Source organism: Mauremys mutica, chromosome 1 (genome assembly GCF_020497125.1).
Source record: "Mauremys mutica isolate MM-2020 ecotype Southern chromosome 1, ASM2049712v1, whole genome shotgun sequence".
Classification (NCBI taxonomy): Eukaryota; Metazoa; Chordata; order Testudines; family Geoemydidae; genus Mauremys; species Mauremys mutica.
The window spans coordinates 271,415,906-271,440,462 of NC_059072.1; the positions used below are offsets into that span (position 1 = coordinate 271,415,906).

The 24,557-nt window shown below is 43.6% G+C and overlaps 1 protein-coding gene across 1 annotated transcript in view; it reads right to left on the minus strand.

Moving 5' to 3' along the window:
- Positions 1-24,557, minus strand: part of GPC5 (glypican 5) — a 1,065,559-nt gene that overhangs the window by 650,578 nt on the left and 390,424 nt on the right. The window contains exon 6 of the mRNA XM_045010137.1: positions 15,885-16,005. Within this exon, the coding sequence (XP_044866072.1) occupies positions 15,885-16,005 (121 nt within the window). The remainder of the gene's footprint in view (positions 1-15,884; positions 16,006-24,557) is intronic.

The following is a 24,557-nucleotide window of genomic DNA, read 5'->3' on the forward strand; positions in this document are numbered from 1 at the left end:
TGCCAGGGTCTTTCCCTACACAAGCGGCAACCCCTGTTTGAGAAACCCTGCTCTTGTGTAAGTTAAACTTTAAATACTTTCTAAATACAAAACAACTCCTTTTCTGAATTGCACAACCTGTGCCAATCTGCATATAGGCACATTGATCAGGCAGTCAGCTGCCACAATGACACAAGATGTGGAGAGCTGACTTACAAGCACAACTGTTTTGCTCAGTTCAAGTGCCAAGTATCCATCATGCACCTACAGATGTTCATGCTTCTGGCTGTGCTTCCCCAATTCCACCTCAGTTAAGGCCAAGATTTTGATAGTCAGAAAGTTACCATGTTGCATCTGGGATTGGGCTCTCTGTGTTATATTTTAGGGATTAAACATTTTGGAGTGGGCCAAGGGCCTCCTTTATCAGTGTCTTAAGGAGCCAACTTTTACTTGTCCTATGACCTTTTTATGGCACTATGGGGTAAAGAGACCTCACACCGAGCTGAAATGGCCTGGGGGCAGGGAGCATAAGGTGGCAGGGGCATAGGCGGCAGGTTTGTATAATTTTTGGTGGAGCCCAAAATGGTGGTGCCCCCCTGCTCCCGCCCTGTAAGCTGATATAAAATGAAGCTACAACGCGTCAGCGCCACGAGATTACAAGGGTCAATTAAAAGTGGAAAGTCAGAAGCAGCACTTGCCTACTTCAATATACAGTATTATATTTTGTTGCACCTGTTGTGATAAAGTGGGAATGTTCTTAATATTTTCTCTGAATACTGTGTGGGTGCCTCAGTTTCCCCTGCAAGATGCCAACTGAAGGTGTTGGGGACAAAGAGATCAGGTGGCCTCACTGTCCGGAAGAGACACAGAGGCCAGAGGAGGGAGTGTCAGTTTGGAGCTGGCTGGGGAAATGGGGAGAGACCCAGAACTTGGTTCTGGGCTCCCCACCCCCCAAGATGGACCTGACAGAGGGGTTCTGTTTTCTGTACCAACAAGCTCTGTTTAAACTGTGTTCCCTTCATCTAATAAACCTTCTGTTTTACTGTCTGGCTGAGAGTCACATCTGACTGCGGAGTTGGGGTGCAGGGACCTCTGGTTGCCCCAGGACCAGCCTGGGCACACTCGCTGCGGAAAGTGCATGATGTGGAAGGGCATGCTGAATGCTCCGAGGTCAGACCAAGGAAGGTGTAAGCTTCTTGCCCTGGAGACAGTATGCTCCGAGAGAGGAGGCTCCCCCAGAGTCCTGACTGGCTTTGTATGGAGTTGTTCCAAAGCATCACAGCATCCCCTTCCACACCGTGCACTTCCCAGAAGTCCGCACAGGCACTGACACTCCCTCCTCCGGCCTTTGTCTCTTTTCCAGGAATTAGGAGGCCACCCGATCTCTCTGTTCTCCAACACCTTCAGTTGGCACCTTGCAGGGGAAACTGATTTGGGAGAAATGAAGTAAAAGCTGCCCAAACTGAGCTTGAGCACTCCTGAATTTTGAGGTGTTCAAATCTGGAAGGCAGGTGCTGGGGGTGGGAGAGGGCTGTGGGCTCCATGGGGGAGCATGGCAGCAACTGTCTGGAGCTGCACGGAGCCAGACACGCTGGTCTGAGTGGCACAGTAAGCAGTTTGGGGGTTGGAGAAGAGGTACGGGGTTCTGGGGGGCAGTCAAGGGACAAGGAGCAGGGGGGGTTGGATGGGGCAGAGGTTCGGAGGGGCAGCAATTGGATAGGCATGGGAGTCCAGGAGGTTTATCAGGGGACAGGTAGGAGGGTCCTGGGGGGAAGTTCGGTGGGGTCTCAGGAGGGGGCAGTTGGGGACAAGGAGAAGGGAGGCTTAGATAGGGGCTGAGGTCCCAAGGGGCAGTTAGGGGCAAGGGTCTCGGGAGGGGGTAATCGGGGGACAAGGACCAGTGGTGCTTAGATAGGGGGTGCGAGTCCTGGGGGGCAATTGGGGCAGGGGTCTGGGGAGGGGGCAATCAGCGGCCAGGGGCTAGGATTCAAAGGGCTCTGGGCTCCCCGCAGCTGCAGGCATCCCAGAGCCCTCTGACTCCCGGCCGCGGCTGGGATTTAAAGGGCTCTGGGCTCCCCGCCGCAGCGGGCAGCGCAGAGCCCTCTGACTCCCAGCCGCGGCTGAGATTTAAAGGGCTCTGGGCTCCCCGCCGCAGCGGGCAGCGCAGAGCCCTCTGACTCCCGGCCGCGGCTGGGATTTAAAAGGCTCTGGGCTGCGGGCGGCTGCCGGCAGCCCAGAGCAGGGGAGAAACCTAGCTCCAAATATTGCTGGAGCAGAGCCCCTGACTGTGAATATTCCTGGGGCTAAAGCCCCAGGAGCCCATATAAGTTGGCGCCCATGGGCAGGGGGGTTGCTCCAGTCAGAGGTGAGCTGCCAGAACAGCACTTCGCCAAACCTCCTGAAGAGGAGGTGCAACTGGAGTACTTTGTGCTTCAGCCATTTTGGCTGCAGAAAAGCACATAAGGAGTCACAGAACCCGGAACACAAATTAAAGCAGGCTTGAGGCTCCTAGTCAGTGGCTCTCAACCTTTCCAGACTACAGTACCGCTTTCAGGAGTCTGATTTGTCTTGCATTCCCGCAATTTCACCTCACTTAAAAACTACTTGCTTACAAAATCAGACATAAAAATACAAGATCAGAGCACACTATTACTGAAAAATCACTTAGTTTATCATTTTTACTATATAATTATAAAAGAAATCAATTGGAATATAAACATTGTACTTACATTTCAGTGTGTAGTATATAGAGTAGTATAAACAAGTCATTGCCTGTATGAAATTTGTAGTTTGTACTTACTTTGTTGGTGCTTTTTATGTAGCCTGTTGTAAAACTAGGAAACTATCTAGATGAGTTGATGTACCCCTGGAATACCTCTGAGTACCCCCAGGGGTACACTGTACCCCTGATTGAGAACCACTGTCCTAGATGGCCTGAGAGGCTGAGTCTTTCCAAGAACATAAGAATGATCATATAGGGTCAGACCGATGATCATCTAACCCCGTATCCTGTCTTCTGGCACTGGCTTCAGAGGGAATAAACAGAACAGGGCAATTATCAAGAGATCCATCCCCTGACATCCAGACCCAGCTTTTGAAAGTTTGAGGTTTAAGAACACCCAGAGCATGTGGTTGCATCCCTGACCATCATGATTAACACTCATTGATGAACCTATCTTCCATGAACTTACCTAATTCTATTTAGAACCAAGTTATAGTTTTGGCCTTCACAACATTCCTTGGGAACAAGTTTCACAGGTGGACAGTGCATTGTGTGAAGTAGTATTTCTTTATGTTTGTTTTAAATCTGCTGCCTTTTAATTTCATTGGGTGACCACGGTTTCTTGTGAAGGGGTAAATAACACTTCCTTATTCACTTTCTCCACACCATTCATGATTTTATAGACCTGTATAATATACCCCCATTAGTCATCTCTTTTCTAAAATGAATAATCTCATTCTTTAATCTTTCTTCATATGAAAGTTGTTCTGTACCCTTAATCATTTTGCCACCCTTCTCTGTACCTTTACCAATTCTAATATACCTTTTTTTATATATGGGGCAACCAGAACTGCATGCAGTATTCTAAGTGTGGGCATACGATGGATTTATATAGTGGCATTATATTTTCTGTTTTATCTACCTTTTACTCAGTGGTTCCTAACATGGTTAGCTTTTCTGACTGCCGCTGCACAAGGAACAGACGTTTTCAGGGAAATATCCATAGTGAGCTCAAGAGCTTCTCTGAGTAGTAACAGTTAATTTAGACCCCATCATTTTGCATGTACAGTTGGGATTATGTTTTCCAATGTGCATTACTTTGCACTTATCAACAATGAATTTCATACACCTCTTAAAGGAATAGGGTGCCAATCAACTGCAGGCGATGATTAGGAATGGTAAGGAAGCAGCCTGAGAAAGGGAATTTCAAAAAGTATTGTGGAGCTAGTAAATTCTCTGTTTCTGAACTAACATATAAATTCAAATTAGCTTACAGAATGTAAGGTATTGGAAGTTCATTTAAAAAAAACCTGCATGCATTACAATAAACTTAAATGAGGTCTTACCATATGTTTAATAAAGCAGCTTCAGGCTTGGTTTGGTAATATATTTCCAGACAAACTTTAAAAAATAGATTTTTTTAATTATTAACTGATACCCTATAAAAAGGATATATAAACTTCTTTACTATCTATTCAGTCTCATTAGTATCCAAATCATGATTTGTTATATACCGTATATACTCGTTCATAAGCCGAATTTTTTTAGTAAAAAAGGGAAGCACCAGAGAAGGGGGTCGGCTTATGAAAGGGTATAGAGAGGGAGAGGTGGGGCACAGCCCCTCCTCTCAGCAGAGGGAGCAAGGAGAAGCAGCACAGCCAGAAGGGAAGAGGCAGGGCCAGAGTCTCTCCACTTCTGGCCACGCTGCTCTCCCCCCAGCCTCCGAAGCAGCTGCAGCTCCTGGGCTGGCAGGCTGCAGCCATGCCACTTGGCCCCGCCCCCCAAATCAGGCTGTGGCCACATCACCAGAGCACGCTGTGGCCACACCACCAGAGCACGCTGCGGCCACACCTGGCCCAGCCTGCTGGAACATGCTACAGCCATGCTGCCCGGCCCAGCCTGCTGGAACCTGCTGCGGCCACGCCGCCTGTTCTGGCCCGCCGGAGCAGGCTGCAGCCACCGTGCCCAGCCTGTCAGATCAGCTTCAGCCAGGCCAGAGACATCTTCCCCTGGCCCTCCCCAGATAAGGTAGGAAGGGATGGGATGGGGAGAGTGTGAGGGTCCCAGGCTAGGGTCATGTGGGAGGTGGTCACAGAGGTTACTCCCCTGACTCCCAGCTTCTCCCCCCAAAACAATTTCCCCACCAGTTGCTGTCCTGGCCCGTCAGGGTAAGCAGCTGGCACTCCAGGACACTTTATTTACTTAGGTTTACCTCCGTGCCTGCGGATGCTCCAGGTAAACAAACCATCTCAGCCCACCAGCGGCTTATCCTGATGGCCTGGGAGCCAAAGTTTGCTGACCCCTGAATTATAGGGTCGGCTTACAAATGGGTTATAAAAATTTTCCATTTTTACTTATCCATCTTGGGGGGGGGTTGGCTTATAAATGAACTGGCTTATGATCAAGTATATACAGTACATAATAAAACACAATAAATTTTTGCCATATGAATGCAAAATTTTGCTTATTTTTATGTGCATATTTTACAAGGAATTTAGAATCTGAAAAGTTATCAGGTTGTTGATTTTTTTAAACTGATTCACTCATATAAACGGAGGGGAGAGCTCCTTTTCTCCCCAGAATACCTTTAGCTCAAACTTTAGAAACATTTCCTTATTCTGCCATGAAATATTTAGATTCTTGTATGTAGCTTCTCAATTGTAAAATTAAACTGTATCAAACAGGTAATTCCCCTCACCCCCCACCCCAGTCCACTCTGAACACTTTTTATCAAGCAACTTCACAAAAAATCTTCTGCAAATCATGCACTTTTTCTGTTGATATGCCCTCTGTCCCAACCCCCACCCACTTGCTGCATAGCTCCCTCAGATAAGGCCAGGATTTTGATATACAGAAAGATACCAAAGTGAGTTTTATATAACAGTTTCTGTCACAATCCATTTCAAAGACACATATTTTTTGGAAACTTTCACCTTCCATGCTAAACTTTTCTACACTTGAGGCCATATTCTATGACCTGCTCTGCAGGAGGGAAAAGCAGTATGATCTACCCTGCTAGGGATTCCCCCAATATGGAGGATTTGCCAGCAAGCTTAAAGCCAGTATAGCTAGCAAATATTCCATCATCTCTGTAGCCATTCAGGTAGAGCGTGGGACGTGGGCATGGCCAGAACATTCTATTCCCATTACAACAGCTGGCAGATGGGCTCTTTGGGGCTCTGGCCAGCCATCCAGCATAGTTTACAGCAGCTCCTGGGTGTCTTGACTAGGGCCATAACCAGCGCAGAACAAGGCCCAGTTTTTAGCAGGTGAACATGAATTGACACATTTTTGGACAGGAATTCAGTCCATGCAGGGCAGCTATTTTCAAACAATGCTCCACTATAAGGCCACATATTATAGCTATTTTTTTTCCAGGATTTTGTGCTACAATGATGCATTGTTTGGTTTTGAGCAGCAGAGTTATTTACGGTGGACTCCACAGAAATGGAATTTACCATCCACAGTAGTTACATTTACACAGTGCTTGCATTATTTTTCTTTCTAAGTATAGGGAATGCCACAACAGCATAGGTGCAGTAGCCATTCAAATTTTAATGGCACCCACTGCAACTCCAATTTCTGCTCCTTTTTTAAAATGTTTTTCATTTATATTTTGCTTAAGCGTGGTGAATTTGACTGTATTGCCCATGAAACTGACAGATGTATATGACTGATGTGTTAGGATTAATAGGAGCAGGAAGCTTTTCTTCATAGCTCTGCAAATGCTCTTAATCCTGACCCTTCTAATTAATTGCTGGATCTTTACTTAGCAGGGACTGTCAACAATGTGATAGTTTCATAATATATATCAGATTCCAGTCAGTTAAAACCACAACCTAATTATCACTTGTGACTACAGACTTAACTTGCTGCTTTAACTAAATTGAATTATGTCCCTGTTGGTATCCTTCCCTGCAGGGGCGGCGCCAGGCACCAGTGCACCAAGCGCGTGCCTGGGGCGGCAAGCCGTGGGGGGCAGCCTGCTGATCGCCGTGAGGGCGGCAGTCAGGCTGCCTTCGGCAGCATGCCTGCAGGAGGTCCGCCAGTCCCGCGGTTTCAGCGGCAATTTGGCAGCGGGTAAGCCAAAGGCATGGGATTGGCAGACCTCCCGCAGGCATGCCGCCGAATCTGTGTTACCAGCAGACCGCCCACAGGTGCGCCACCGAAAGCCGCCGGCCTGCCGTGCTTAGGGCGGCAAAATACATAGAGCCGCCCCTGCTTCCCTGCCTTCCTAGCCACACATATATTCATAGAATATGCTAGTTTGGGAAAGTTCCATTGTTCCTTATTACTTTACTTTAATTCAGAGAAATAAGTGTTACCACTTGTTTGTTCGCCATCCCAGGCCAATGGGGGTGGCGGGAAGCCGCGGCCAGCACATCCCTCACCCGTGATGCTTCCCGCCACCTCCATTGGCCTGGGACGGCGAAACGCGGCCAGTGGGAGCTGTGATCCGCCGAACCTGCCAACGCGGCAGGTAAACAAACTGGCCTGGCCTGCCAGGGTGCTTACCCTGGTGAGCTGCATGCCAGAGGTTGCCGACCCCTGTTCTAAGGGGTCTTTGCATGGATGCACATAGTAGATTCTGGGCTACAGCATGAATCCAAGCTTACACAACACTTGCATTAAAAGAATAAATAGCTGTGAGCACTACTAACCCAACATATCAATATAAATGTAAATATTTTTGATTAAAAAGAAAAAGAAAATCTCAGTTTTTCAAATTAAGCCAGTTTTTTAATAGCAGTGAATCAAAGTAGCTGAAGACATATAAAATATTCCTGACTGAGAATAATTTAAATACATTTTAAGGATACCACACTAACAACTTGTACAACAAATTTCAGCCCAATTCAGTATTGCTTAAAAAACAGCCGGGCTTTATAAGAAAGATGACAACTAACTAAATAATGGCACAAGGAGGTATCACTACAGATGTACTCACTTACCAGGCACTCATGTATTCCACTGTACTTAGTAGTCGTGCTGCTAAAAGAGCTGTGGCAGTTCCAAAACCTATTTGTTTCAGTGAGATTCACTGTACCATAATACAATCTTATCAGATTAATGATCACTTGATGATTACCTGTTCTGTTCATTCCCTCTGGGGCATCTAGGATTGGCCAATGTTGGAAGACAGGATACTGGGCTGGATGGACCTTTGGTATGACCCAGTATGGTCGTTTTTATGTAATGCTTATGTAATGCTACCTGTAATGCTACCTGCACTGTAAAATACAGAGGCATGTCCAGGTATATGTGCATGTAAAGTCCAATTATTATTCCACATGAGAAATTGTGCAGTTTTCCGTCATAAAAACAGACACTTCCTTTGGACCAACCTAAATCCCATTAGTAAGGGCACTTTCAAGTAGAATTCCTAAACTCAATTTCCAGTTGATTATATACTAAATGGGCACAGTTGACTTTACTCGGATAATTGATTTCCTAAGTGGGAAGGCCAGTCGTGAAGGTAATCCACAATACCACATGACTCATAAAGCAATCTTCTTTTGAATGTACTCTGAGACAAACCAATTGTTAGACTGCCTGTCTACTCAAAATTATTAAAGACATTTTCCTATATCCTTTTACTTCCTCCACTTGGTACCCAATTAAAAATGTGAAAATATGCAGTGACAGTTTCTCGAGTCTACAAGGGCTTAAAAAACAGAGACAGTAATTTAAGGAGAATTTTCAGCAGTTGAAAAGAGCATGCATGCCAGAAAAATCCTAGTCTTGTTTCACTGTTATGTTCCCTGAGTTAGAAAATTAGCACTGTTCCATTGTATCACATTGCCTGAGGTAAGTCACATCCATTTATGCTAAAATGTAGCAAACAAGGAGGTGTTGCCTCTCAGGGAAAAGAGCTCTTAACATACACTTGCTCAGTTTTCTCAAGGAATAAACAAGTAATGGGGGATTTTACCCAGGGGTGGCTTTAGGGATTTTGCCGCCCCAAGCACGGCAGGCAGGCTGCCTCCAGCGGTTTGCCTGCAAAGGGTCCACTGGTCCCGTGGCTCGCGGCGCCGGCAGAGCACCCCCCACAGCTTGCCGCCCCAAGCACGCGCTTGGCGTGCTGGGGCCTGGAGCCGCCCCTGTTTTTACCTACCCCAAGTATTTGTTTGAAAAGTAACACAGTCAGACACAAAACTTCCAGTAAGTTCTTGGAAGGTTTTAAGGACAACTTCTTGTTTCAGAAGAAGGAGGAAGCAAGCAAGGGAGCAGTAATTTTAGGTTTGGGAGGGGTAGTAGTGTTAGTCTGTATCAGCAAAAACAACAAGGAGTCCTGGTGGCAACTTAGAGACTAACAAATTTATTAAATTTATATATATTATATATCAGGGGTAGGCAACCTATGGCACGCATGCCAAAGGCGCCACGCGAGCTGATTTTCAATGGCACACTCCCTGGCCACCAGTCCGGGGGGCTCTGCATTTTAATTGAATTTTAAATGAAGCTTCTTAAACATTTTTAAAACCTTATTTACTTTACATACAACAATAGTTTAGTTATATATTATAGACTTATATAAAGAGACCTTCTAAAAATGTTTAAATGTATTACTGGCACACGAAACCTTAAAATTAGAGTGAATAAATGAAGACTCGGCATACCACTTCTGAAAGGTTGCCAACCCCTGTTATATATTTATATATTTGTAATTTATATATAAATTTAATAAATTTGTTAGTCATTTTAGACTTGGTTCTGACTAACAGGGAGGAATTGGTTGTAAGAATCAATGTGGAAGGAAACTTTGGTGAAAGATATCATGAAATGATCGGCTTCATGATGCTAAGGAAAGGAATGAATGAGAGCAGCAGAATAAGGCCAGTGGACTTAAAAGCAGTCTGTAAGAAACCTGGAGAATTGGTAGGTAAGGTCCCATTGGAAGAAATTATAAGGAAAAAAAGGAGTTCAGAAGAGATGACAGTTTGTCAAAGAGACCATATCAAAGGCACAACATCAAACTATCCTGATGCAAAGGAAAGATAGGAAGAATCATGAGGCCAAAATGGCTGCATCAAAAAATCTTTAGTGACCTGACAATCTAAAAGGAACCCTACAAAAAGTGGAAACATGGACAAATTGCTAAGAATTAATACAAAAGAACAGTGCAAGGACGTAGGGACACACTCAGAAAGGCTAACACACAAAATGAGTTACACCTAGCAAGAAACACAAAAGGCAATGCAAAGAAGATCTATAAATACATTAGGAGCAAGTAAAACACAAAGGAAAGTGTAGGTACACTACTTAGCAGGGAAGGAGAGCAAATTACAGATGAAACCAGGAAGGCTGAGGCGTTTAATGTCTATTTTGCTTCAGTTTTCACTAAAAAAAGTTAATTGTAACAAGATGCTTAATACAATATGAACAATGAGGAGGAAGGAACACAAGCCAGAATAGGAAAAGAACTGGTTAACTAAATTTAGATAAGTAAGCTGCCTAAATTCATTCTGGGGTACTTAAGGAACTAGCTGAAGCAATTTCAGAGCCTTTAACAATTATTTTCGATAACTTATGGAGGATGAGTGAGGTAGCAGAGGGTTGGAGAAGGGCAAATATAGCACCTATCTTTAAAAAGGGAAGCAAAAAGGACACAGGGAATTATAGGTCAGTCAGCCTAACTTCAATACCTGGAAAGATACTTGAACAAGTTATTAACCAGTCAATTTGTAAGAACCTAGAGGATAATAGGATAATAAGATATAGACTACATGGATTTGTCAAGAATAAATCATGAAAAACCAGCCTAATTTCCTTCTTTTGACTTGCTTACTGACCTAGTAGAATGGGGGGAAGTAATATATGTGATATATTTTGATTTTAGTAAGGCTTTTGACACAATCCCATATGACAGTCTCATAAATCGACTAAGGAAATGTGCTCTAGCTAAAATTACTACAAGGTAGGTGCACGACTGGTTGAAAACATACTGAAAGTCTGGTTATAAATGGTTCACTCTCAATCTGAGAGGTCGTATTTAGTGGGGTTCCTGTCCTGGGCCCAATACTATTCATTAATGACTTGGATAATGGAGAGGAGAGAGTGGCCAGCACATCCCTCACCCACGCCACTTTCCAACACCCCCATTGGCCTGGGACGGCAAACCGCGGCCAGTGGGAGCCACGATCGGTCAAACCTGCCGACGTGGCAGGTAAACAAACTGGCCCGGCCCTCCAGGGTGCTTACCCTGGCGAGCCGCGTGCCAGAGGTTGCCGACCCCTGTGCTAGCTCTTCCTGCCTTCCATGTGTAACCCCTTTGGGGTTTAGAGAGCATGGCCCCTTTAAATCTTTTTCCTAAGTTGGGAGGGGGAGCAGTAAGAGAAAGGAGGGAAGCTCCAGGGTGTGGCTCTGGAGCTCCAGAGAGAGAAGGGCTGCAGCCTGCAGGCCCTCACAAAGTGCATCAGCAGAAAAGCTGCCTGAAGCCTGGGAAGGATAGGGTGGCTGATCGGGGACATGCCAGGGCAGAAGCCAGGAGGAACACTGTGCCGGGGGGAATCACCCGAGAAGGACAGGCCAGAGCTGGACCCAGTATCGCTGCTGCCCAGAGCTGCATGGGGCTGTGAGTACTGGGGCTTGTGAGTCTGCATTGAGAATAAGGAGGGAGGCTGTTAGCTAGTTAAGTGGGGAGGTGGTTGCTCTGTGTGGCTTTGCAGAGAGCGGCAGAAGAGGGCACCGGAAGGGTTTGTTCGGGGAAAGTTTACTGGCGCCAAAGTCGACCAGGAACACCCAAGACTCACCACTGGACTGGAACTTTGATCAGGACTCCTGAACTCTGTGCAGACACATTGCTCAATGTCTGCCCTTTCAGACTGTGCTACCACTGGGCCTGTGGGGTCTTGGTTTGGATGCAACCCTGTTTTACCGCTCCCCCTATATTTCCCTGTGTTGTTTTTCTCCTCTCATCCCTCTGTAAATAAATATCTCCCTTTGTTATATCCACTGTACTTTTCCTGTGTGTGTGTGTGTGTTCACTCTGGGGCATTTAGAACAGGTGCCCTGGGGTGGAAAGGATTTTTCCTGCTGCGTTCATGGGCACACTTTCTCTTCGCCAGAGCTGCCTACAGAGCAGACTCTGTCTTGGCTATGAGGGCACTAAAGTTACACATGCAACCAGGCTTTGGAGGTGAATGGCCCCAGCAGACACCCTGCACCTTTGCCAAGAGCACCATGTAGGTTTCAGTTTTTTAGGAGGAGTGGTCCTTAAAGAAAGCCCCCACATCTTTCATTACTTGCAGTCCCACGGGTTAGGATGGGACTAGCCCCTCTGGATAAACTCATTAGGGGCACATGGCCGTAGTATTTCCCCAGTACTAGGAAACATCCCCTTTACACCTTCAGGAGATACACTGTATGATGCTGACAGACCCGGTCATGCTAGAGTATATTCAGGCCAATTCACTTGTGTATTAGTATAGATGAAAGTGATTGTTGAAGGTAGAAGAATGTATTTGGGGTTTAAATTTTATGAAAACTAATGGGACATTACTTACATTGTTTTCACATATCTGTATCATATTACAATGTAATAGCAAACATTTACACTGTGTATACCCCTGTAACTAAATAACCCATCAAAGAAGCCTGTGGAATGCTAATGAAGGACTTTAACAGAAAAGTGCTAATTTCAAAACAAGCGGCCATTGTGTGTGATGACAGAGGTCAAAGACCCGAAGTGCATTCCTCACTCACTGTTATCAAAGGAAAAGCCCACTTGGATAGAGACACTATCAGATTGTTTTCTGTCAGAAGAGGCTATAAATATGGTTTTAAGGAAAGATCGTTCATCTCTGGACTGTTTGGATACTAACAGGACAGAATAACTGAATGAGAAGATGGAGAACCCCAAGGTTATTCTGTATAGCCTGAGAGACTTTTGGGAAACTGGAAGATTATGACATCTCTGCTACCTCTCTGCTACCATTTGGGATTACAAACTGCGACTCACATATATATACATATATTTTACCTGCTTTAATCTCTCAATAACTCTCACTTTCTTTTCTTAGCTAATAAATCTTTATTTAGTTTACTGTAGAACTGACTGTCAGCATTGTGTTTGGTATAAGATCTGGAGTACCAACTGATGTGGTCTCATGGGACTGGGAGCAACCTGATGTTGTGTAATTCGGTTTGTGACCTTTTATAACAAAGTCAAGTTTGTCTGGGTGGAAAGATAGACTGGAGTGTCTAAAGGGACTGTCTGTGACTCCATGGTAAGACTGGCTTAGTGACCCAGGAGTTCACATTTATCACTGGTTTGGTGAAATCAAACTAGAGAACACACCACGAGCTTGGGCTGTCTGCCCTGTTTTCTAACAGTCTGCCCTGAGGTAGGCACTCAAAGTTGTGAGCCACTCCAGACAGCATGACACAATGTCAGAAGTTCTGGATTCTGATCTGGATCTGGACTGGGAAGTTAGAAGATGGACTGTTTGGTGGTAGAAAAGGAAATAACTGAGCAAGGGTTAAGTAATGAGCAGGCCCTGACAGGCCATCTTCCCCCACTCACAATCACTTAACACGTCTATGGCAACAATGTTGGTGAGTCCTGGGGGTGTATGAATATGGGGTAGGGGGGGAGTGTTGGCCTACAGCCCAGAGATGGGTTAATACAGTCCTAGATATGCCAAGCCCTATGTTCCTGTGACTTTCTCAATACTTTTGAACTGAGCACAGTTCATGATGGAGCTGTGACCCTGATTGGGAGTATCAGGGCTAACATAAATAATACAAAAATCTCTCAAAGGAATATGATAGGTACTGGTTTTAGTCCCACCTATCGTTTGAACTTTCATCAGCTAATAGCCTCATTATTGGTTTCGGTTTAGCTTTGTCTTTTAGTAACAGTACCAGCAGCACTAACACTGCTGGATTCTGCTCTTACATATAAATCTGGTGTATCACACATCAGGACCTGTTTGGTTGTGTTTACACAGGACTTCCATTAATGGAATGTCTAGCCTCATAGGAAAGGCAAATATAAAACACTTGTACATGGCACACTCAAACCATGATCTTCATGTCTTTTAGACTAGCTGCATGAAACAACTGGACACATTATGGAAATGCCATGGCAGAAGCTTCATAAGGAAGGAACATATCTTCCATGTGTCTCACCCGCAGAGCATCAGGTAGAGAAAGCCGAGGAGAATGTGTGGTGTCACCCTATTGCCCTCACTGATATTCTGCCCCTTATAGATTTAAAGGGTGAAGTGATAGCCCATACAATCTTAAATTCTCACTTTTCCCTTTCTTCCAGTAGATACAAAGCAAGTGGCCTGATTTTCAGAACTGCATAACACACAAATGAACAGGCAACACTGCATCTGTTTTGCATGCACAATTGCTACTACATGGATATACATGAAATAGTTCCACACACAAATGAAAATTTATGCATCAAACTGTCAATTTGTGTTCACAATCATTATGACAATAGTAGTTGTGTGTTTAGATTAGGTGTACAAATGTACACACTCGTGCCTTTTTACAGACACATTTCAATATGCATAGTTCTAAAAGTCAAATCAAGTATCTTTTTTTGTTTTCAATGCTAAATTAGTCCATTAGGCTTCTCCACTGTAGTAATATAACTTGGAAACTGGACTACAGCATGCAAAGGTCTGATTTTTCTCTACTGGAAGGTACCGCCCAGTCCATTAAATCTCCCTTGTTTAATCTCTCCGGCTGGTCCAAAATGAGTTCAAAAAGTGACTCATCCTTTTTATATCACATAGGACGAAAAGATGGTCTTTTGTATTTGATTTCCTAATTCACAGTAAATGATAGAGAAGAAAGCTTTCTCAGCAGGTTCATCAGGCTTTTCATCTAGTGAAAAATAGTTACATATTGTAATCCTGAGTCCCCAAAGTATTTTCTGTTTTCTCAATTCCCCAGCCCTATTTCCATACTCAGAGCTGCACGAAAAGAAAGATGTCTCATAGAAAGGCAGTGTTTGTGCACTACGTAAATTTTTAAATCCTTCTATACAAGATCTACTCTGCTCTTGCAAGTATAGAAAGAGAAAGCACTGGAAACATAATGCATTATAATAGAATTGTCCCTGTCAACCACATTAGAGCTTCAGACTAATCCTCAGGGTAGAACCTAACACATTAAACTATACAGGGCACAGTTAATATCAAAATAGGGCACTCCTGACAGATGAAAGGCCTTGAGGCTTAAACATAACTGTCTGCAACCTTTTTCCATCAAAGAGTAATTTGTAGTGCTTAATTAATTCTTGGCATTCCTTTGGAGGCAAAATAGTACTTACTTTCACACAATTTTAAGAAAAAAATAGAAAGACTAGAGATAACAGCATGCTTCAGTTGGCAAGCAAAAAGGTTATTTTTTGTTAATGGAAAGAAAGGACTAATTTTATCTGAGCTTGAATCTTTATACCACTGTAGCTACAAAACCTTGAGTAATATGGATGAAATCCTGGTCCCAAAGTCAATGGCAAAACTCCCTACATTTCAGGCAATCTTAGCACACCTCTATAGCTGCAATATCTTTAGGACACATTACAACACCACAGTTCTGCTGTGATAAAATGTAAATAACCAACATATAAAAGTTTAAATCTCAAGGGGTTACCCATACATGTGCTATGAGATCATATATATCAAATACTGTAGCAAGTATTATGCAAATTTCCCAACATTTCCAACCTTCTCTGCTGTCAGTAAAGTAGAAGATCTCACAGCCAGACCTTGAGGTCTGGAAAGAGGTGGAATTTAGCAGGATGGTGGTCTGTTTGTTTTTTAATGCGTACCATCTTTTCTTATTAATGATATAACACAGTGATTAACATGTTTAAAATTCACCAACTGAGGATCAGACTCATGCTTAGAATCCCAGCACTTATTGCAATGCTGAGTTGCAGTCTCAGCTCACAGGTACAGATGGCCCAACTGACAGACTCTCACTTCTAGCTCTCATCTGCCATATGCAAAAATTTTAACTAAATCATTATTAATAATTGAGGTTTAAATATTTTATGCCAGGACTTACACAGTTTCTGGTGGGAGTACTCAATTACTGAGTTCTGATTTGAATTAACAAATCAATTCTAATGTACAGCAATTCACATTTGTTCAACACCAAGATGATCTTAATTTACATGGTGATAGCTTTAACATATAATACACACACGAAATCTTACCTGGATAATGTGTTTCAGTTTATCAATAATTTGATTTATTACAGGATCTGTTCCTTTCACTTTTACTTCTGGATTCGCAGACTGAGCTTTGATTCCATTGCCAACCACACGGTGGGTGTAGCTAATATAACAAAGAAATATGTTTTAGTATACTTCTTCAGAGAATGTATTTACCTGTAAATACTAGTGACACAAGCTCAGTTAGCACTGCCATTCCATTTTAATGACTGCATGTTTATTTTGTCCATATAGGCTTTGTTACCAGAAAGTTACATAGTATGGTAAAATTGATATATGTTACAAAGTGGTGATATGATTTTTCCTTTTTTCGTTATTTCTGAACATTTTGTAATAAGAAAAATAAACGTAAAAATAAGAATTGTGAAAGGACAAGCATGCACATTATACTATTCTGTGACCTTTTTTATTTTGTTAAGTGCATGAGACTTGGCTTTTGCTCTACATCTCTATCTCAGCAATATTCTGCCAGCTGTTAATCAAAAAGGAAAGTAAAAGAATCCTGTGGACATTCTATCACAGAGGTGTCAAATGCCCAAATTCCACCAGCTAGATGTGCATGTGATGGGTCAGCACAGCATATTCAAATTTTGTAGAATCTGAGTTTTCATTGTAAATAATTTCTTGTCCTCTTGGTTTCAAAGAGAACTTTCCAAATATGAAGTGTGCATGAATAGGTAGTGTTGTTTGCATGAATTTGTAGACAGCCAGAAACAATAGCTTTGAGAGGTGTGGATTCCTTTTCTTTTGTTGATATAATTTGAATGTTATTAACTCTAAAGTCCCACAAGGATCCTTTAATGTCAACTGTAGCTATTTCACTGATGATCACTTTGGCAGATGGAACAGAAGACAGGTTGGGAGTGAAGCCCATGGAGGGTGAGAATTGGTGCAAAGAAAGAACAGATGACATACAAAGAGAGGGAAGATAGAAAGAAACAGTTTGGGGTTCAGGATGTGAGTGTGATGGTTAGAGTCAGAACCGTGGTCAACATCAGGTGCCAAGCCAAAGGCCACAGCCGAGATTAACAGTAGGGTTTGTATGAGCAGGGACCTGGAGCAAGGTAAGAAAGCAGGAACCAGGATGACCCACAATTCTCAGCTGTCTGCCTGGAGAAAGATCATCTGCTCATGCAGTGCCTCTTGGGGTATAGGGAACTCCGCTGAGTCCATTCTTGGCTGGGCCCACTTGAAGAAAGCAGAAACTGGTAACAGACAGGGGTCTGGGATAAAGAGCACCCGAACAAGGTGGAAGGCAGGACCAGGATGAGGCAGGAAGGCAGGGCTCAGGTGTCAGGAAAACAGACAGGGTCCACAGTAGCACCCATTGTCTTACTAACTGGGTGAATCACCCAGTTAGTAAGACAATTCCTCTGCTTCTTTCTGGCTTAAGTGGTATGTCCTAGCCGACCAGAAGCTTCCTAGCTCTTCCTTTGTGAGCTAGAGCTTTGCTAGCTCCCTTCTCTACTAGTTTGGGTGAAGTGGTCTCCACAGTCTGAGCATTGCCTTAGGACCCAGGGGGCTGGGCTTGAAGTCCATAATTCTTCACATGGTGATAGGAAGGTTAGGAAGAAAGGGTGGAAAGAGCAGAAATAGCAGTGATAAAAGTGGGCATTTTCCCACTGAATCATGCTCAGTAAGGTACTGAGCAAATAATAAATTATAACAACTAAAAGTTCAATTACTACACAACAGCCATATTCCGTACTTGATATTTGTGCAAATATCCCATTGATATCCGTGCTGTGGATGGAGGGCAGTGTGTACTCCTAAATGTATACCACAGCCCAAGGACTATAATTAAAAACGGTATTTCACTTCCTCCAGAGAATTAGTTTAATATCTTTGTACTAGTGGGACCCCGAGGCCTCTTTCAATCTCAAAAAGGGATCCTTTCTGTTTATAATGGAAAATATTATACTCAAAAATAGCAACTAGGATATTTTTCTGTGAATTATGATTTCTGCAAAACATTATAAAATCTGAACTCACATAGGGGCACACTGGACTAGATTCAGTGGTATGCTCGAGCTGACTGATCCTGCAAGTCAGTGGCAAAGTGACTTGAATGTGCAGGACCAAGGCTCAGCTGCTTTGCACCTCATGAATCTGGTTCATTTTGTTTCACATTGAAAGGACTGAATGAGAACTCAGGGCCTACCAAATTTAGCTCTGCATAAATTATTTTTGTATGGACTCCGTCAGGTTTCAAGTTCTTTTGTATTTGTTCTAGTTCATTGTAAGTAAATATATTAAAATTACATACATTGATAATGCTGAACAATGAGGGGAATTAAGGCTTACAGCTGCTCTACTGGAATGTGGTAGTTGTATTTCTTCTTCTTTTTTACAAAAAGCAGTATCGAAGACCTTGTAAAAGTTTGATGTTCTCTATACAATGGCATTTAGGTGGGTACCAGACAGTGCTTTGTACCCAAGTAAGTACTGGGAGAAATATCTGAAACAGTCAGTTTAATGGAATGCATGTAACTTATGCAGCACATTTGCTAAGCTTGGGGGAATATCAGGATACATTATTTTAGCAATATCATAAACCTTGTAGCTGGTCCTGTGACTGGGCCTCCACCATCCTCTTCTCACATAAGACTTAAGGGAATGAGGGAAGAGGGCTGTCAACTTGCTGTTTCAGACATTAGGAAGGCCAAAGCCATTCTCCGGCAGTGTTAGAGGATGTCTTCCCCAAAGTATACTTCCAATTCAAGTTTATCAGGTAACTAGACCCCATCTGTTATGAGTACCTACTTTGGCCACCTGTCACCAGGAGGTGACAGCAATTAGCTTGTCTGCCTCTCTCTCCCCCACTACCCTCTCCAACCACCGACAGCTGGGATCCCAGATAGTTAATTCCTTCCCTAGCATCAGCCAAACATATATCTACTCCCTTAGAGGAGAGGAAAGTAATCAGGAACAGTCAGCATGGATTCACCAAGGGCAAGTCATGCCTGACTAACCTAATTGCCTTCTATGATGAGATAACTGGCTCTGTGGATGAGGGAAAGCAATGGACGTGTTATTCCTTGACTTTAGCAAAGCTTTTGATACGGTCTCCCACAGTATTCTTGCCAGAAAGTTAAAGACGTATGGGCTGCATGAATGGACTATAAGGTGGTTAGAAAGCTGGCTAGATCATCGGGCTCAATGGGTAGTGATCAATGGCGCCACGTCCAGTTGGAGTGCCCGAAGGGTCACTCCTGGGGCTGGTTTTGTTCAATATCTTCATTAATGATCTGGAGGATGGCATGGACTGCACCCTCACCAAGTTTGCAGATGACACTAAACTGGGAGGAGTGGTAGATACGCTGGAGGGTAGGGATAGGATACAGATGGACCTAGACAGATTAGAGGATTGGGCCAAAAGAAATCTGATGAGGTTCAGCAAGGACAAGTGCAGAGTCTTGCACTTAGGATGGAAGAATCCCATTCACTGTTACAGACTAGGGACCGAGAGGCTAGGCAGCAGTTCTGCAGAAAAGGACCTAGGGTTTAGAGTGGATAGAAGCTGGATATGAGTCAGCAGTTTGCCCTTGTTGCCAAGATGGCTAATGGCATTTTGGGCTATATAAGTAGGAGTATTGCCAGCAGATCAAGGGACATGATCATTCCCCTCTATTCAGCATTGGTGAGGCCTCATCTGGAGTACTGTGTCCAGTTTTGGGCCCCACACTACAAGGAGGATGTGGAAAAATTGGAAAGAGTCCAGTGGAGGGCAACAAAAATGATTAGGGGGCTTGAGCACATGACTTATGAAGAGAGGCTGAGGGAACTGGGTTTATTTAGTCTGCAGAAGAGAAGAATGAGGGGGGATTTGATAGCTGCTTTTAACTACCTGAAAGGGGATTCCAAAGAGGATGGATCTAGACTGTTCTCAGTGGTAGCAGATGACAGAACAAGGAGTAATACTCTCAAGTTGCGGTGGGGAGGTTTAGGTTGGATATTTTTCACTAGGAGAGTGGTGAAGCACTGGAATGGGTTACCTAGGGAGGTGGTGGAATCTCTTTCCTTAGAGGTTTTTAAGGTCAGGCTTAATAAAGCCCTGGCTGGGATGATTTAGCTGGGGATTGGTCCTGCTTTGAGCAGGGGGTTGGACTAGATGACCTCCTGAGGTCCCATAGAATCATAGAATATCAGGGTTGGAAGAGACCTCAGGAGGTCATCTTGTCTGCTGCCTTCTGCCTGGGAATCAAAGTGTATGAGAGGGGCATCAACTGTCTTTCTTGCCACACCCGCAGTGAAACTTCAGTGGAACTGGCAGCCTGCCTGTGGGCCAATACCCGCAGACCCTTGCATTGCTCCTCCATCTATGTCAACTCAGAGCTGCCTCTCTGGTAAACTTCCAGGGGCCACTGACCACCCTCTTGTGGGCTAAATGCACTATATGATGGCCACATATGAAGTCATAACTCCGGTGACCCATACACTTCATCCTCAAGGAAAGGATAAACAGGAAGAGTTTAGCATACAGACACACCACAGAATTATCTTTCCTGACAGGAGCCCCAATTCGGAGGCCACCACTGATAGGCATCTATTGCTGTGCTGTGGATGTAACCATTCCAATCCTGATATAATGGGATTCCAATTCACCAGGGGACCTCAACAATACACATTCTTTGACATCACCATGAACTGAAGTTTCCTTTTCTGAGGCAACTCATTTCCCCTTGAAGAAAGAGTGGTCTGGCACCAGAAGCCTCCACATTATTTAAATCTGCACTGCCTTAACAGAGCCAATCCCAACCTTCTCACAGTCTTGCAATACTATGGCTCAGCTTGCCAGCCATTAATTGTTTTCTCCCTCTCTCCTCCCTCTTGACAATCAGAGTTACTGTTGAATCTCACCCCTCCCTCCCCCACCATCACAATGCTTAAACTCAAAAGTGCTACTTAAATCCACCCTTGGTGAATCTTTTATTAGCCGTGGGGTATCACCCCTCCACATAGGTGCTGGAACTAGGGGCACTGGGAGTGCTACTGCACACCCTGGCTTGAAGTGGTTTCCACCATATACAGGGTTTACAGTTTGGTTCAATTGCTCTCAGGACCCCCGCCATAAAAACTGTCCCAGCACCACTGCCAGCCCTCCAAAATCCAAACTAAACCCTGCTACCACACAGTAGTGGGGGCAGACAAGCCAAGACAGTGCTTTCCTCTCTGGCTCTTGCAGCTGCTGGGTTGCTGCTCCTTGCCCTGCACATGCTCTCACTCTGGGGTGGGGAAGGGAGAGCTCAGCCAGCAAATCAACCACCCCGCCCTGCACTCACCCAGGCCCACTCACCTCAGCCAAGAAGAAACCTCCACTAGGGGAAACAACTGCACTTGCTGTCTGCTGTGCATCCTGCCACTTGGCTGCCAGCCTCTACATGTGTTCTGCTGCTGCCCTGGCTGCTTCTGTTGTGACTCTAGAGTGATTTCAAGCCAATCCTTGCTGGAACCCTTCTGGTTACTTTGAGGCACCAGGGGACCCCCAACCTCACATGGAGGTCCCTGCAGGCTCCTCTGTTAATCCAGGGGTAACGGGGGCTCAGATCCTCCCTGCATGTGTAGGAGCCAATGGCTTACCTGAGTCCCACTGGCCAGCCTACCAGGTGATGCTTTCCTCTCACTCCCAGCCCAAGGGATGGGAAGAGATCCTTAAAGGAGTCACTATCCCTCTTTTCTTACCAGTCCAGACAAACATTCCATACCTTTGAGGCTGCAGGTTATTTGAAGCAGTGTGAGTTTTAAACCCTTGAAGGCTTCTTGCACTGGTATGTAAAGGTAATCAGATTATCATACCAGGATTTGTATCACTCTACTAAATTTTGGATGACAATATCCCAGTGCTGACATAACTCTAAATACGGAGAAATAAAAAGAAAAGAAAAAAACTCATGTGGATGGAATGAAAAGGATATTATCCAGTTTTGGCAGGCTATCAAAAAAACTATTTTTACAGATTTGACATTAAATGTAATTATCTTTGTGTGCCAGGTCACAGTGCAAGTGCTGAAAGATTCTTTTCATGTTTCGCTATATTGTTGAATGATACATGCAGGAGCACGGAATTCAAAAATGTTCATTTATAGAGCATGCTGCAGTAAAATGATCTCCACAGAACAAAATGTTTCCCACAGTGGAAGCCCTAGAACATTTAAGTTCTATTAACTGTTATTGAAAGTTGTGGTTTTGAACATTTTACACACAAACTATCCTTTCATTCTTGGACTCTTCGTAAGTAAAAATTGATAAGTTACAAGGTGCATTGAAATCTTTTGTTTCTTTCTTTCTCTGGGTGCTTACAGAGACAATTCTATAAAGCATTGTTTGATTGATACTGGCCTTAAACATAAGTTTATAAAATTTAACATGGCCCTATAATATTTACCATTGTGTTTCATGAAAAAAGGCTTTTTTTCTTTGCAAAAATTACAGACTTACTTATATATTCTTCTTTTATTTTTCACACATTATTCAATTTAATTAACAAATGTCTATAAATTTAAGATCCACAGACATTTTTAATGTAGAATAAATGATCTGTCAAAAGTAAATGAGCTATTGGGAATCTTACCATGGTACATAAAACTTCATCCTGGTAGACTTTCATTTACATGCAAAATATGTTCCCCTCAAGTTGGAAAAAAATGTGAGCCATACACTGTTGGTTGAGAGACTTCTCTCATTATAAAGTTTTAATAAGGCACTAATCACATTCTGTTGCTTGTGCTCCTAATGTGCAAGTAATGGGGAAAAAAAATAAGGAGACCCACAGAGGTAGCCTGACTTGAAAAAATGTTGCTCATAGTTGAATCCCGGGGGGGACAGGGGAAGTGACAAATTTCTTGTTAGAGAAATAGTAGACCTGCCATCTGTGCTCATTTCTTTTGTGCAAGCATAGTAATGTATCACATCAGTTTAACAGGCAGACTTGGTCCCCAAGTACTATTCATTTTCATCAACACTGGAAAAAAGCAAGCACTGATACACTTGAAATTCTATGAACATATTTTAAAATGATGATTAACAAGTTTCCAATTCTCAGAGTTCAATATATGAATATTCATATAAAGTTATGATAAATCTCTATTGTAGATATGAAAATAGCTGGTAGGTACTTACATTTGATTGGACCAAAATCCTGGTTAGCATATAAGGTCAGACCCTATTAGCTATAACTTATTTCATGGTGTACTCAGTTTGAAAGGTTATAAAATGTATGTGAATTCTTTTAAGGATCAGACATTTTAGATGTGCTGCCACTATACCTCTGTGTTTCCTTAAGACTTCAAATTACATTCTGCATTACATTGTGATGACAGCAAAATACTGATACACCATATGCATTGTCAACTATTGGGTTTGATTTTCATTCCCTTACACCAGCTCTATGGATTATAGCACTGTAAAATGGATGGAACTGAGTGGAAAAATGAGGCCCATTACAACTAAAGATGCATCTGAGCCATGAAGTTTTGATCCAGATTCAAACATCCCTACAGTTCATTTCCCAAAAGTGATGAGTTTTTGCTTCAGGCCCACCACTCTTCAAAGATGATGCTACATATCTAACCATTAATTTTACTTTGGTGCTAAGATTTTTGAAATTGGTGATCACTACTGGATAAACTTCTGGTAAGGCTGATCTTAATTAGGATATTCTTTTAGCAGATATAGTTAATTAGGTCCTGATTGTTATTTACAGGGTTTCCCCACCTAGTGAAAAACAAACAAAGAACTACTATATTTAAAGATTCAATGGAAATAACAAAAACAATATGCTTAGTCAGCAGAAGTCTGTAACACTGAGTGTCCATTACAAAAGTGTACATCTTTATTCCTGGCATAGAAGAGCTCCATAGGGATTTTACTAATCTGGTGCAGCCAGGTTAATCACAGACCATGACTAGGCAATGTCTTTTCCTGACCTCAAGTCTGATCTTCAGAGTTCAATGTGTGGGGACTTTGTCTCTGAGATAGGCAACATGACCAAAAAGGGCCAGCCAGAGGTCGCCAAGGATGACTTCAGTCCTCTGGAGACCAGTTCTCAATAATACAATACAATAATCCCTAATATTGATTAAGTCAAACTGTCAATAGTCACTGCCTGAAATGCATATGAAATTACTCCAGCCTTCTGATGTCTTGTTTAAGCAATGGCCATGTTTCAGATCCATATACGAGAATTGGAAGTATATAGGTTTGATAAATTCATACTTTTCTATATAGTTTCACCTTTTTTGGCTCCAAACCTTATGCAGGTCCTTCATGGCTGAAGCTGCTAAACAAGTTCCCCTTAGGACAGGGATCGGCAACCTCTGGCAAGCGGCTCGCCAGGGCAAGCCCCCTGGTGGGCTGGGCTGGTTTGTTTACCTGCTGCGTCCACAGGTTTGGCTGATTGTGGCTCTACTGTGTGCGGTTCGCCGCTCCAGGCCAATGGGGGTGGCGGAAACTGGCGACCAGCACATCCCTCATCCCGCGCTGCTTCCCGCCGCCCCCATTCTCCTGGGACAGCGAACTGCGGCCAATGGGAGCTGCAATCAGCCAAACCTGCGTACGCAGCAGGTAAACAAACCAGCCCGGCCCACCGGGGGGCTTACTCTGGCGAGCCACGTGCCAAAGGTTGCCAATCCCTGCCTTAGGATGTCTGTCTGTCTG